The 13,872-nt window shown below is 41.6% G+C and overlaps 1 protein-coding gene across 1 annotated transcript; it reads right to left on the bottom strand.

Moving 5' to 3' along the window:
* Nucleotides 1-2,791: 2,791 nt before the first annotated feature.
* On the bottom strand, nt 2,792-12,916 carry LOC119891069 (protein FAM189A2-like). Its single transcript, XM_038702399.1, has 7 exons — nt 12,857-12,916; nt 11,227-11,360; nt 10,944-11,079; nt 6,982-7,051; nt 6,404-6,583; nt 4,981-5,318; nt 2,792-3,295 (listed from the first exon to the last, which is right to left on the bottom strand). Exons 1-7 carry the CDS (start codon nt 12,914-12,916, stop codon nt 2,993-2,995), a joined length of 1,221 nt encoding a protein of 406 aa, XP_038558327.1. The 3' UTR covers nt 2,792-2,992.
* Nucleotides 12,917-13,872: the final 956 nt, after the last annotated feature.

Genomic DNA, 13,872 nt, shown 5'->3' with positions numbered 1-13,872 from the left:
GACCAGCCAGCCGGACAGCTGCTGCAAGAATCGTTTAGCATCCTCAAATAATTTCTGCACAAACTGTCAGGAACCATCTCAGGGAATCTCATCTGCATGCTCGTCATCCTCTTTGGGGTCTCGACCTGACTGCAGTTTGCCATCATAACCGACTTGAGTGGGCAAATGCTCACATACGATGGCGTCTGGCACTTTGGAGAGGTGTTCTCTTCATGGATGAATCCCAGTTTTCACTGTGCAGAGCAGATGACGTGTGTATGGCTTCGTGTGGGTGAGCGGTTTGTTGATGTCCTAGTTGTGGATCGAGTGGCCCATGGTGGCGGTGGGGTTATGGTATGGGCAGGCGTGTTTCATGGACAACAAACACAGGTGCATTTTATTGATGGCATTTTGAATGCATAGAGATACCATGACGAGATCCAGAGGCCCATTGTTGTGCCATTCATCCACAACCATCACCTCATGTTGCAGCATGATAATGCACGGCCCTATGTTGCAAGGATTACAATTCCTGGAAGCTGAAAACATCCCATTTCTTGCATGGCCAGCATACTCACCGGAGGAATTGGGGCAAAAACAAAAGTGTTGCGTTTATAATTTTGTTCAGTGTAAGAACACAGAAGAGGGTGGGCACATGAGGAACTTTCAGTTTAGGAGTTTGTGTGTGTCTTAGCTTAAAAGCACATTCAATAAAGTTTGCTTCAACATAGTTCTGTATATTTTGTACTGTTTTCTATTTGTGGTTGAACAACTTGTGTTATGAATAGCCATCCAACGTTGTGATGGTTCTGAGATGATCTATAGGTAACTCATCACTATTTCAATGGCTATTAAAATCACTAACACACATTTAAACTGTACATGCTAAAGAAAGAAGTTGAAAATATGAGATGTAAAAATCTATAAAGACAAATACCTGCCAAATATCAGTGTGAACTTAATGCAGCACTGGTTGTGTGTTCTCCAGTTGATGCAAACTCTAAGTTCCATTGTTACGATGCTGCACCATTTGACAGCCCTCAAATATGCTTCTCTATTCGCCAACAAATGTTTAACCCCACATTTCAAAAAGCTACAATGAGAACATTGCTGGTGACACTTTTCTAAAAAACAAAAACAACAACACTACAGCTTATATATTTGGTTTAGATTATAATTTTCGAATTGTCCATTTTGCTTATTTCATATTATTTGTAGTGTGTCTGAATGTCTCTGTGGACCTTTCTCTAAGGCTAAGAACAAATGTACTGCCGAAGCATTTTAGAAAGAATTTAAATTTTTCAGAGACAGGCTTCATTTAGCCCCTTAATTTCCACATCATAAAACCTAAACACGCACATATGAACTTGTTCATTTGTAGCTAAACTAACCTTTTCAACATTTCACACTTTAGTTTCGACATGATGTGATTTCAACTGTACAAAAGTAGCTCATCTCGGCCACACCTACTGACTACCAGTTATGCACAGCGTTCTAACTTTGACAGCTGTATTCAAAACTAACATAGCTATCCTTATTAGCTAGGCTCCTTACATGCTTGCTGATAACTTTTTTGAAGGTGGGTCTCCGACATTGACAACATTGTGTTGGATAGATTTGTGCAGCGGTGTTTAGGAAACTAACTATTCAATTGACAGACAGGTCTGTTGTCAATGTGTTTGCGAGCAACAACTTCCTAAATATAGATTTAGGACACATACAAACACTGGTCATGTATCATGATAATTAACAGCATTAAATCCATTGATTAAAAATGAAGAGATCTTGCAGCTGACCTTTGTATTCATTTTGTTTTTACTTTCACTTTTTGTGCTTTTAAAATACTCATTCTGCTGTCTACTGGGTAGTCTATCATTTTAGTAGTCTGAAGCTTGAAACAATTTAGGAATTTCACTAAAACTCAACCTTTGTATTTTGTTGAAAATAACTTTCTAACTAACACTCTGTAGTTAGTTTCTTCTCATAAGTATGATTAAATTTGCTTATTTATTTTTTTCTCACAAGTTGGAGTGTGATTATCGCTCCATGCTATCTAAGAGGGAACTTGTGTCATCATGTACAAGAGAACAGTGGACTCCTGTCGTTCCACACAGTACAAGTGTGGTCCCTTTTTCTGTAATTCAAATCAATAAATAAAATGCATTTCTGTAAGTGTAGACTAAGCACATAGATATGATGACAAAATGTATTGACATAAACTGGTCAGTTTAGTGTTTTAGGACTGAACAAGTTTAAAGCTGTAGTCAAAGTCTGATGTGAAATACTTTTTAACAATTAATTAAAACTGAATAGAAAGTATCTTACCTCTAATCATTTAATTTATAATTCAACTCTGGTTGTTTTTCTATTTTTGTTCCTTTTTTTGGAATCTAAAATCCATTTTACTCTCCAGGCCTTCAGTGTAGCCCTTTATTTTAATACATGTTGATCTTAAAACACAAGACATCCACTAAAACTCAGCCTGTATATTTTGTTAGAAAAAATTAAGAAATTGTGTTTCAAGTGACAGCTTTCTTTACTGAGTAGCTTGTATAATAGCCCCTCTACAGTCTGATAGACTCCCTGGGGCTGCAAGCCATTCACTCTATAGGGGAGTGTTAAGAACGACGTGTGTGAATGAGTCGTTAAAATCTTTGCTTGATCCACTAGAGGCACTGCTGAGTATGGACTTAAACACTCACACACCTGCAGGTCCCCTCTTGACAATAGTTTAAAAAATTTACCAGATGGTTTTAGACATGATTTTATCATGATTTAAAGCATGTCCAACAGGGGACCTAAAAAATGTCCCCTGTTCACTTTTTAGTCCCCTCTTAGTGGGTGTGTAACGACGTCGAGGTCCACTGTTAGATAGGTTGGTAAGTGCACACACACACACACACACAGAGATCCACCTCAGTAGTTGGATTATTTCCCCTCCAAGTTTAACAACAGATAAGGCAGCATCCAGCTGTGTTGCCATCCAACATATTTTAATACCACCGGTTTTCCCTCAAAGCACTGTCTCTCTAAAGACTCCAATCAGACTGTGAGGGCGTTCAGGATAATTCGGACGGTACCCTGCCCTTGAACCTGCCCTAGGGCCCGCCCTAAACTCCACTTTTCTGCTGTTTCCTGGATGTTCCGGAGACTCGAGCGGAGCACAGGTGAAGGAGCTGAGGTCCCCACAGCTCTGTAGGTGCAGCAGACCAGGCCTTCTCCTAAGAGGGCGAGGGAACGTATGGGAGGAACTGCCTGCCGGCTGCAGCTGGGGAGGTTTAGGCTGGCAGGAACCCTTCTCTGACTCAGTAAACACCTGAAAGCAAACAGTAAACAAATGTTCATGACACACAGAACAAAAATATAATTTATTAATTTTGATTTGATTATTTTGGAAGTTGTGGTGGCTTGATGCCAGCTAGACATTTAGGAAACCTGTGCATTAGTGTATATTTAATAAGCTTATGTATATTTTATTATACATATTAAGCTAAAGTATAGTTTATACCAGTTATGATTTCTGTGCAAAACATTCCATTTCAGGAGAGTGACAAGAGACTCACCAGAATTGAACTTGTGTTTTGTTAGAAAAGGAAATACCATATAAATGAGGCAAATTATGAAAATGGTATATACAGCTGTTTGGCAGAAACATACTGCAGATAAAGCAAACAAAGCCGGGAAATGTTTAGGTCAATTTGACGTTAGGTGAACTTTAGGCTGACCGAGTTTGGCAGGAACACAATCCTTTCTGTGTGACACATGAACATTTGGATATTGTCCACCATACAGCACGGTATGACTTTGAAAACAGCATATCCATTTTCATTTTAATATGGTAAAAGAATGCCAATACAGGTCTGTGGAAATTAAAATGCTAACTGGATTATTGCATTTAAAATCTTACCCAAATAACACACAAAATTCTAACATTATTGTGGCATTACTTTTTATTTTCTAAGTTTACATTTAAGTTTATCATTTTAATATTGTCACTTGAGTCGGTGTGTACATATGCAAAAACAATGTCGGACACCGTAGTTTTCTCTGGACCCCTGCCAAATCTGACCAGTGATGACATGTATAGCCGCATGTCGTCATTCCGCCGCTGGTTGTTGAGGTGGTGTCCAGCAAACGTGACATGGACAGTTCACACTGAAGCCTGATATGGGCCACATTTATGTAATAACATAGAACAACATATATCCACGAGTAAAATTAAGTAAAATCTTGTTTTGAGTCCCTTATCCCTTAACAAATTAAATATCTTAATAGAAAAATTAAGTGCTAATTCATTCATTATTTAAATGAATTAAAATATTTACTGAACATTTGTTATATTGTTGGGAAATTATATCGCGATCATTATCATTTTTGTCTTATTGCCCAGCCCTAGCATGAGTTCACCCTGACAAACGGACATGATCAGTTCACCAAAAACATGAGCATGATCAATGATCGGGACAGTTTGAGCATGTTTTTACTAACTAATTTCAAATCATCATGTAAACTTGATAATGTAATCCCACAATAACATCATTTTCCAAATATGTATGTGTTATTTAGGTAAAAATTAAAATAAAAATGCAATCATCCAATTTTCATTTTCACGTACTTGTGTGGGCATTCAAGGACCATATTAAAATGAAAATGGAAACAGCATTTGACAATTCATTTTCAAAGACTTACTCTGCTGGACAGCAGACCTTATTCAAATGCAATAAGTGAAACAGTGCCCTTAGTCTTTTGCACTGCATTTTCATTTACAAGCAGCTTTCCAAGGGACACAATGCAAATGAGAATGTAATCTGTCAGTCCTTCCATCAAGGCGGGTCTTCATTTTCATTGCTCTGAGATAACTGTTGTTGTGATGTGTGCATCTTTTTTCTATTATTGGACTATAACCCCGAAAATTTATAGGTTACCAAATCCTAAATCAGAAAACTCTCCAACAATGATTTTTGTATCAGATGCTTTAAATGTTTCCATATGAACTCCAACCTGTTCTATGTAACTAGCACAGCGTACAGCCTCCTCCATGTGCTCCTGATCTGACTGCAGGACATTTCTTATGCTGTCCACCAGCTCCTGGACCTCGGGGGCCAGGCCCTGGGTTGCTGGCTGCTCCAGGATTTTCCTGACCAGCTGCTGTGTGTGTCGGTAGCTCTGGTAGTCCACCATGGAGGAGGGCCGAGGCCGGCACGGCGTCCTGCTGTCGTTGCCCCGTCGCAGTGTGACATGCCCATGAGTGTGGGGGGCCAGCGTGGGCTGGGAGGTCTGGGTGGAAGAATCTGTGGTCTGAGGAGACAGTGCGAGGGGAGCGTCGCTGCTGTGCTGCACTACAGCAGACATCAGAGGGGAAGAAGATGGTTCACGTTCTTCAATTATCCATATATCCATATACAAGTGCTCCTAGTGTGAAACAGAGTGCTAGTGGATCAATTTACCAGATGAAAAAAAAATGAAGATATTTGTTATTGCTTTTTCATTGCCGTAAAAAGGCAACCTTCATTAAATCATGTGCTAACGACACCAGCAGCTACAGAATAACCACAAACACCTACACACACATCAGAGGGTTCCGTCAGAAATCTGTTTACTGCATGTGGGAGGAGCTAATTATTATTTTAGAAAAATGTTTTTTCTTGATTATAGTGAAATACTGCTGTATCTCATCATTTGTCATGTGACTATCCCACAACGTGAGATACAGTAGAATTATGATTGACAGTCTTACAATTTAATCATTGTATTAATTAACTGATTAATTTGTGGTGCTGAATGTTTACGACATGATTTCCAGGATAAACTCTCTCTATTTGTTGAGTTATTGTTGTCATGCTTCACTGATATTGGCTTAGGGTGATGTGACTGGCTGGGAGAGTATGTATGTATTTATCACCACCCTCTACAATCCACCGCATGCAGCCCTCTTGCACATACAGTACCAGTCAAAAGTTTGGATGCACACTCTAATTCAAGTGAATGGGAAGGTATATCCAAACTTTTGACTGGTACTGTACATGCACTAAAACAGCAGGTGGAGATGCCCCCACAGACTGTGCGACCAATAACGACCATGTTTCACTGGTCCATGCACTAAAATAGGGCCCATTAAGTCCATTAGAATTTATTTAAATACACATAATACACAAATGGAGCGCCACATTTTATTTGAATACATTTGGAGCATTTAGGACCCACACTTGGCTTTTAGATACTGCACTGACTAAATCTCATAGGCTGACTGTAGAGTTTTGATAGATGACTTGATAATGATGACTTTTTGAATTAAATTGTTTATTTATGTGCTGATTATATCTGTAAGCTAAATTGTGATTGGTGTGTCACAATTGTCTGATATCGCACACTGGTGTACCAATTCCAAAGATAGCATAGTTCCACATGAGCAAAAAAAGCCAACCTTTAGCAGCAAGGTCCATCAACACTGGGTCACTGTTGGAGCGGTAGATCTTTGCTGTCCTCCAGGGGGTCAGTGCTGGAGCTTGTTGCTGCTGCTGCTGAGGAGGCTGCTGCTGAGGAGGCTTGGGCTTGGCCTGCAGAAGGACGCTTGGAGATGCCAGTCCTATTAGGGCACTCGTGTCTAAGACCAAATACAGATAGACATGGGCTATTAGAACAAAAGGCAGTGTCTAATATTAATTTTTACTCAAACACAGACTGACAGAATACGGAGGGATGCTCCAGTCCAAATGTTTTGGTCCAGAGAAATGTGTCACACATTCCCATAGATGTTTAAAGTTTTGGGTCGCCTGCCTTTACATGCAAATGATTTAAAAAAAACAACTTGATGGGAAAATGTGCGTCCTGTCAGTAAACTCTGAACCTTGCATACACACATAAAGAAGAGAAATGAGAAATGGCGACTCACATGGCAGAAGGATGTTTGTTTATTCAGAAAGGTTTTAAGCCTATAATAGACTAGTTTTAATTTACACAATAGTAGGCCTATTCATTTCAAACGTTTCATTCGTGTCCTACCTTGAACACAGGCTCCTGGTGTAGAGGTAGTTGGGTTCATAGTCAACTCTGTCATGGGAATCTCTGTCTCCTGAAATAAACCATCACACTGGTGTAGTTATATCAATTTGTCAAAAAATGCTGAGTTGTTATTTAGTAATAATTTATTAATTAATTAGTTTATTGTATATCCTGCTCGGTCCTGAGTTAGCCTGTGGTAGCCGTCGCCCGGCATCCCCTGTGCAGCCAGGAAAGGGGGGGGGCTGGGTGACTGTCCGAAGGAGGAATAGTCAAAAGCATTCAAAGTCCACGGGGCACCATCAACCTGTTCACGTCTCTAACAGATTTTCCCCACTCAGCAACACACCCGCTGAGAAACCAACTCTGATCATTGGCAGCTCCATTTTGAGAAACGTGAAGTTTGCGAAGCCAGCGGCCATAGTTAAGTGCATCCCTGGGGCCAGAGCGGGCGACATTGAGTCTTATTTGAAACTGCTGGCTAAGGATAAACGTAAATACAGTAAGATTGTCACTCACGTCGGCGGTAATGACTCCCGGTTACGCCAATCGTAGGTCACTAAGATTAATGTTGAGTCGGTGTGTACATATGCAAAAACAATGTCGGAAACCGTAGTTTTCTCTGGACCCCTGCCAAATCTGACCAGTGATGACATGTATAGCCGCATGTCGTCATTCCGCCGCTGGTTGTTGAGGTGGTGTCCAGCAAACGATGTGGGCTTTGTTGATCATTGGCAGACTTTCTGGGGAAGACCTGGTCTGATCCGGAGAGACGGCATCCATCCCACTTGGGAAGGAGCAGCTCTCATTTCTAGAAATCTGGCCAAGTTTATTAGTGGACCAAATCCATGACAACCCAGAGTTGAGACCAGGAGGCAGAGTCGCAGTTTAACACACTTCTCTGCTCCTCCATTTCAGGAGTTACTTAGTGAAAATCCTATAGTGACGGTGTCTGTCCCCCGAACATCGAAATTATTTAAAAAGGTAAACAGAAGAGGAGCTGTACATAAAAACCTCATAAAAATTAAAACCACAAGAGCAATAGTGCAAACGAATAGGAGAGTTAAATGTGGACTCTTAAACATCAGATCTCTCTCTTCTAAAGGTGTACTAGTAAATGAACTAATATCAGATTATGATATTGATTTATTTGGTCTTATTGAAACCTGGCTGGGTGATGGAGAATATGTTAGCCTAAATGAATCCACCCCTCCCAGTCATATTAATACTCACATTCCTTGAGGCACAGGCCGAGGAGGTGGAGTTGCAGCTATCTTTGACTCTAGCCTACTAATCAGCTCTAAACCTAAACTAAACTATAACTCATTTGAAAGCCTTGTTCTTAGTCTTTCGCACCCAAGTTGGAAATCACTGCAACCAATTCTTTTTGTTATAGTGTACCGAGCACCTGGCCCGTACTCTGAATTCTTATCTGAATTTGCAGAGTTTTTGTCAACTTTAGTCCTTAAAACGGACAAAGATTGTAGTGATTGTAGGGGATTTTAATATTCATGTGGATGTTGAGAATGACAGCTTCAGTACTGCGTTTATCTCTTTGTTAGATTCCATCGGCTTCTCTCAGAGTGTTCATGAACCGACTCACTGTTTTAACCACACCCTTGACTTTGTTTTGGTGTATGATATTGATATTGAACATTTAATAGTGTTGCCACAGAATCCCTCTTTATCCGACCACTGTTTGATAACTTTTGAGTTTGTATTGCTGAACTACAAGATGTCTGTCTGATAGCGCTGTAGCTAAATTAAAGGATGCGATTCCATCAGCTCTAAATACATTATCAAGTCACAAAGTAACGGAGTACTCCTATGCTAATTTCAGTCCCTCCCAAATCCATCATCTTGTTGATAGTGCTGCAGGCTCACTGTGAATGACACTCGACTCTGTAGCCCCTCTAAAAAATAAAATAATGAAACAAAGACGGTTAGCTCCATGGTATAATACTGAAACTCGCAAATTAAAGCAAATATCGCGGAAACTTGAGAGGAATTGGCGTTCCACCAAACTGGAAAATTCTCGTTTAATTAGGCAAGATAGTCTTAAAACTTAGAGGAAGGCCCTCCGTAATGCGAGAGCAGCGTAATACTCGGCACTGTAGCCAGGCTGACAGAGTCACAGCTCTATTGAGCCAAGTATTCCCATAGCTCTCAGTAGTTACGACTTCTTGAGCTTCTTTAATGATAAACATGAGTCCTCCATGCATGCCAAAGTTACTCATGGAGTTCCTCAAGGATCTGTCCTTGGACCAATCCTCTTCACTTTATATATGCTTCCTTTAGGCAATATTATCAGGAAATATTCCATAAGCTTTCATTGTTATGCAGATGATACTCAGTTATATCTATCGATCAAGCCAGATGAAACTCATCAGTTAGCTAAACTTCAAATGTGCCTTCAGGATGGTAAAACCTGGATGACCTGTAATTTTGTAATGTTAAACTCAGATAAAACTGAAGTTATTGTTCTGGGGCCTAAGCACCTCCGTGACGCATTATCTAAAGATATAGTTTCCCTTGATGGCATCGCCCTGGCCTCCAGCACCACTGTGAGGAATCTTGGAGTTATCTTTGATCAGGACATGTCGTTTAAGTCTCACATTAAGCAAATTTCAAGGACCGCCTTTTTTCACCTACGTAATATTGCGTAATTTAGGAACATCCTGTCTAAAAATGATGCAGCTAAACTAGTCCATGCATTTGTTACTTCTAGGCTGGATTACTGCAATTCCTTATTATCAGGCTGCTCGAAAAAGTCCATTAAGACTCTTCAGCTGATCCAGAATGCTGCAGCACGTGTTCTGACAGGAACCAGGAAAAGAGATCACATTTCTCCTGTTTTAGCTTCTTTGCATTGGCTTCCAGTAAAATCCAGAATAGAATTTAAAATCATTCTTCTTACCTACAAAGCTCTTAATGGTCAGGCACCATCTTATCTTAAAGAGCTCATAGTACCTTACTACCCCACCAGAGCACTGCGCTCCCAGAATGCAGGGTTACTTGTGTTCCTAGAGTCTCCAAAAGTAGACTAGGAGCCAGAGCGTTCAGCTATCAAGCTCCTCTCCTGTGGAACCAGGTTCCAGTTTGGGTTCAGGAGGCAGACACCATCTCCACATTTAAGAGTAGGCTTAAGACTTTCCTCTTTGATAAAGCTTATAGTTAGGGCTGGCTCAGGTGAGTCCTGAACCATCCCTTAGTTATGCTGCTATAGGCCTAGACTGCCGGGGGATTTCCCATGATGCACTGAGATCCTCTCTCCTCTACTTTCTCTTCCTCTGTATGCAACCTCATCCCATTATTGCATGTTACTAACACAACTTCTCCCCTTTCTGGTAGTCTTGTGCTTTCTCGTCTCTCTCCTCTCTCCTATCACTTCCTGCAGGTTTTCTGGCTCTGGAGCTGTGGAGTCTGGATCTGTGGCTGCGGGTCACCTGCTGCCCCCGTGTTCCTGCTCGACACCCTCTGCTGCAACAACTATTGTTGCTAGTCTTATTGTTATTATTGTTAGTATAATCATTAACATTACGACTGTTATCATTAACACTACTATAAATATCTGTACAATTTTTCATTTAGTCTATAGCAACATCACCTTTACTGTCTGTACCTCTGTGTGTATATTGTGTAGGCTGCCTCCCTCCCCTCTCTCCATCCATCCCTCTTTTCTCTCTCTCTCTCTCTCTCTCTCACCCCAACTGGTCGAGGCAGATGGCCGCCCACCCTGAGCCATGGTTCTGCTCGAGGTTTCTGCCGCTTAAAAGGAAGTTTTTCCTTGCCTCTGTCGCCTACTGCTGCTCTTGGTGGGAACTGTTGGGCTTCTGTAAATAGCATCATAGAGTACGGTCTAGACCTGCTCTTTTATGAAAAGCGCTGTGAGATAACTGTTGTTGTGATTTGGCGCTATATAAATAAAATTGAATTGAAATTGAATTGAAATATTTGGACAGTACCTGTGTGACTGCTTCAGTGGTGCTTCCTGCAACAGCCTCATATGGAGGTGGGGGCTCTAACGGACACAAGACCTCCACCCCTTTAATGCGATCCCCGTAGATATGAGGGAGAGGGATCACGCTGTCCCCAAGCATCCTGAAACGCACAGGTCAAACAACAAAGCAAGCGAGTTATCATGTTCCACCAAGCTAAAGTGACACATAGGACTGAAGTCATGTGTTAATCCAAATGCACAGAACACTGAGAGAAACTGTGTGCGGGGGAGGGGCGGGGGGGGGTTACCGGTGAGCCAGGCGTGGTGTGTATGAGTAGAAAGTGGAGAAGTAGGAGGGGGGAGGAGCTGGGGCCACAAACTCATCTAGGTGTGGGACCTGAGCAGGCTCCTCCCTTTCTTCCACTGTGGCTCTGGGCTCGTCCTATCACAGAGCAGGGACACGGGGCATAACACATCATGTTGAATGCTATTGTCTCAGATGCACTTCTTTAGGCACACAGGGTAACTGTCTGCATCAGGTCATGATGTGCCAAGCTGTCATAGAAGGACAAAAGAAACTATCTGTGCTCTTAAAAGCTGAGGTTCAAGCTTGTTTCAGTTATTTGCTTTCTTTCTGGGAATGAGATATGAAGATGTCTACTGTCTGTGTACCAGGTCCAGCTCCTAACTTCATATAAAACCACATAATGTAAATGGTCTGTCTGCCTTTCTAGTCTTTGCAACCACTCAAAGCGCTTTACACTAAATCACATTCACCCATTTCAAGATTCAAAGTGTTTATTGTCAGATGTTCAAGTTTCCCTGTACACTGAAATTCTTTGCTGTCCACATCGAAAGCCTACAATAAAAATTAATATATGTATGAATAAAAATACAATAAAAATACTATAGTTTTAAATTTTCACATCTAAAAATGTAAGCATCAGATGTAAAAAAAAAAAAATATATATATATATAAACAGCATAACGCAGCAGTTGTGTGAAAAACAGGCTGCAGTAGGCTATATACTGTACAATTGTGCAGGCGGATGAATTACATACATGTGGAAACTGTGCATGGAACAGTGTGCAGATGTGCAATAACCGTACATGTGCATTAACATGTGCATGGTACAATGTAAACATGGACATCATTATGGAATCCATACACCTATTAACTGTTTAGAAGTCTGATGGCAGTGGGGAAGAAAGAGTTCTTTAGTCTTGAAGTCCTAAATTTCACACTTCTATACCTCTGACCCGAGGGTAGAAGTGTGAACAGTTCACGTTGGGGGTGGGTGGGATCCTTGATAATTGAGGCAGCTCTTCTGTGGACCCTGTGATGGTAAGTGCTCTGCAGGGAGGGTAGTGGAGTCCATGCCCTCATGCACACTTGGGGCCCAAGAGATAATGTTTACATTTCAGATATTGACACCATGTATAACCAATAAAATGCACGCTGATGTTTATTTTTTTTATTTATAACATTGGTCAAGCCACCAGTGGGGAAAGCATGTGACAACCCACCCATAACGTTAGTCATCTAATAACCAAGTACTGTATCAAGTAGACTGTGGCAATAGTTATGGTTCAAATGAGAGAGAGAAGTTGTTGTAGTAAACAGACTCAAAACAGAGAAGAAGAGGAGAGGGAGGAGTTTTTATTGAGACGTACCATCTGTTCAAAAAGGTGATCAGGGTGAAGAAGTTGTGGAAGATTAGGAGCAAGCAAACCAGAGACCGGAGGAGGCTAATGTTTGCAGCGCACCCATTTGGAGCACAGCACAATCTGAGGCTAGCTGTAGCAGCAGCAGCAGCGCACAGTGGATTTATCAGGTGTCTGACCTGGTGTTGTGGGGGGCAATCAATGAAGATGCTCAATATATGATGGAGGATGCGTACAGGGGTTGATGTCTACATCCCCACCACAGGAACCAACATGCTGGACCACGTCTACACCAGTCTTCCTGGCAGCTACAAAGCCCTCCTCCATCCGCATTTTGGTTAATCAGACCATATTGCTTCTTCAGCCCACTTACACCCAGCTGATTAAAAGTTGCACGGCGGCCGGAGGGCGTGCTGGGCATGGCGGATGTTGGCTGGCACGGGAGAGCACTGGTCTATGTTGTGTGCGCGCCGCGGTCAGTCAGGGTGCTGCTCTTCCGCGGGTTACGCTTCTTGCGTTCGGTCGGCATGATGTTGTCAACTGGCATTTGGGTCTCTGCATCACGGTGCACCTGGGAGTTTTTTTTTTGATTGATTTATTCTTTTTCTTTCTCCCACCCCTATTGGCTACTGGGGTTCTTGCCTACCTGTTGCTGGGGTAAGTGTGGCACAGTCGTGGCGTCCCACTCTTACTAACAACTATTTTTTAACAGGCTTATGTGCACACACATGTACACACACACACACACACACACACACACACTCACCCACAGGCACACAGTCTCACACATAGACACAAACAAATTTAGGTTGTCCCTGGTAGAATTATTCCTGACGCTTTTCTTTCAGTTACTTATTTAAATTAATTGCTATTATTCCAGCTCTCGTGGCTGTGCTGTGTTGCTTATTTAATGTGCTGTTCGGCTGGTTGTCTTTTACTATTTTTTAATTTTTTTTATTGTTTGTTTGTGTTTGTTTGTTGTTGTTGTTTTCCTCCTCCCCAAGCCCCCCTCCCAGTTCTACTGCAGGTTTCGTTGCTTTCTGCAATTGGTGTTTCCCACTGCTTTTCCCTGTTGTCCCCACCTTCCATCCCCCTTCCCCCCTTCTCTTACAGGTCTTGTCCTTTCTCCATGCTGTCTGTTTGTGCCCCCTGTCTGGCCCGGTGACAAATCACTACATAATTAAATAAATAATAAAATAGACAAAGACTGTCTCCCTAGAAATTCTAAGAGACTGCCTTGCAAGCTATCAGAGAGCTGTAAAAATTGCTAAAACTAAATTTATATCCAA

The sequence above is a fragment of the Micropterus salmoides genome, unplaced genomic scaffold, assembly GCF_014851395.1.
Source record: "Micropterus salmoides isolate LMB-PRFRI ecotype aquatic unplaced genomic scaffold, ASM1485139v1 Ms_hic_scaffold_694, whole genome shotgun sequence".
NCBI lineage: Eukaryota > Metazoa > Chordata > Actinopteri > Centrarchiformes > Centrarchidae > Micropterus > Micropterus salmoides.
Note: the sequence above shows the minus strand (reverse complement) of the source record. Positions and strands in the feature narration are given on the sequence as shown.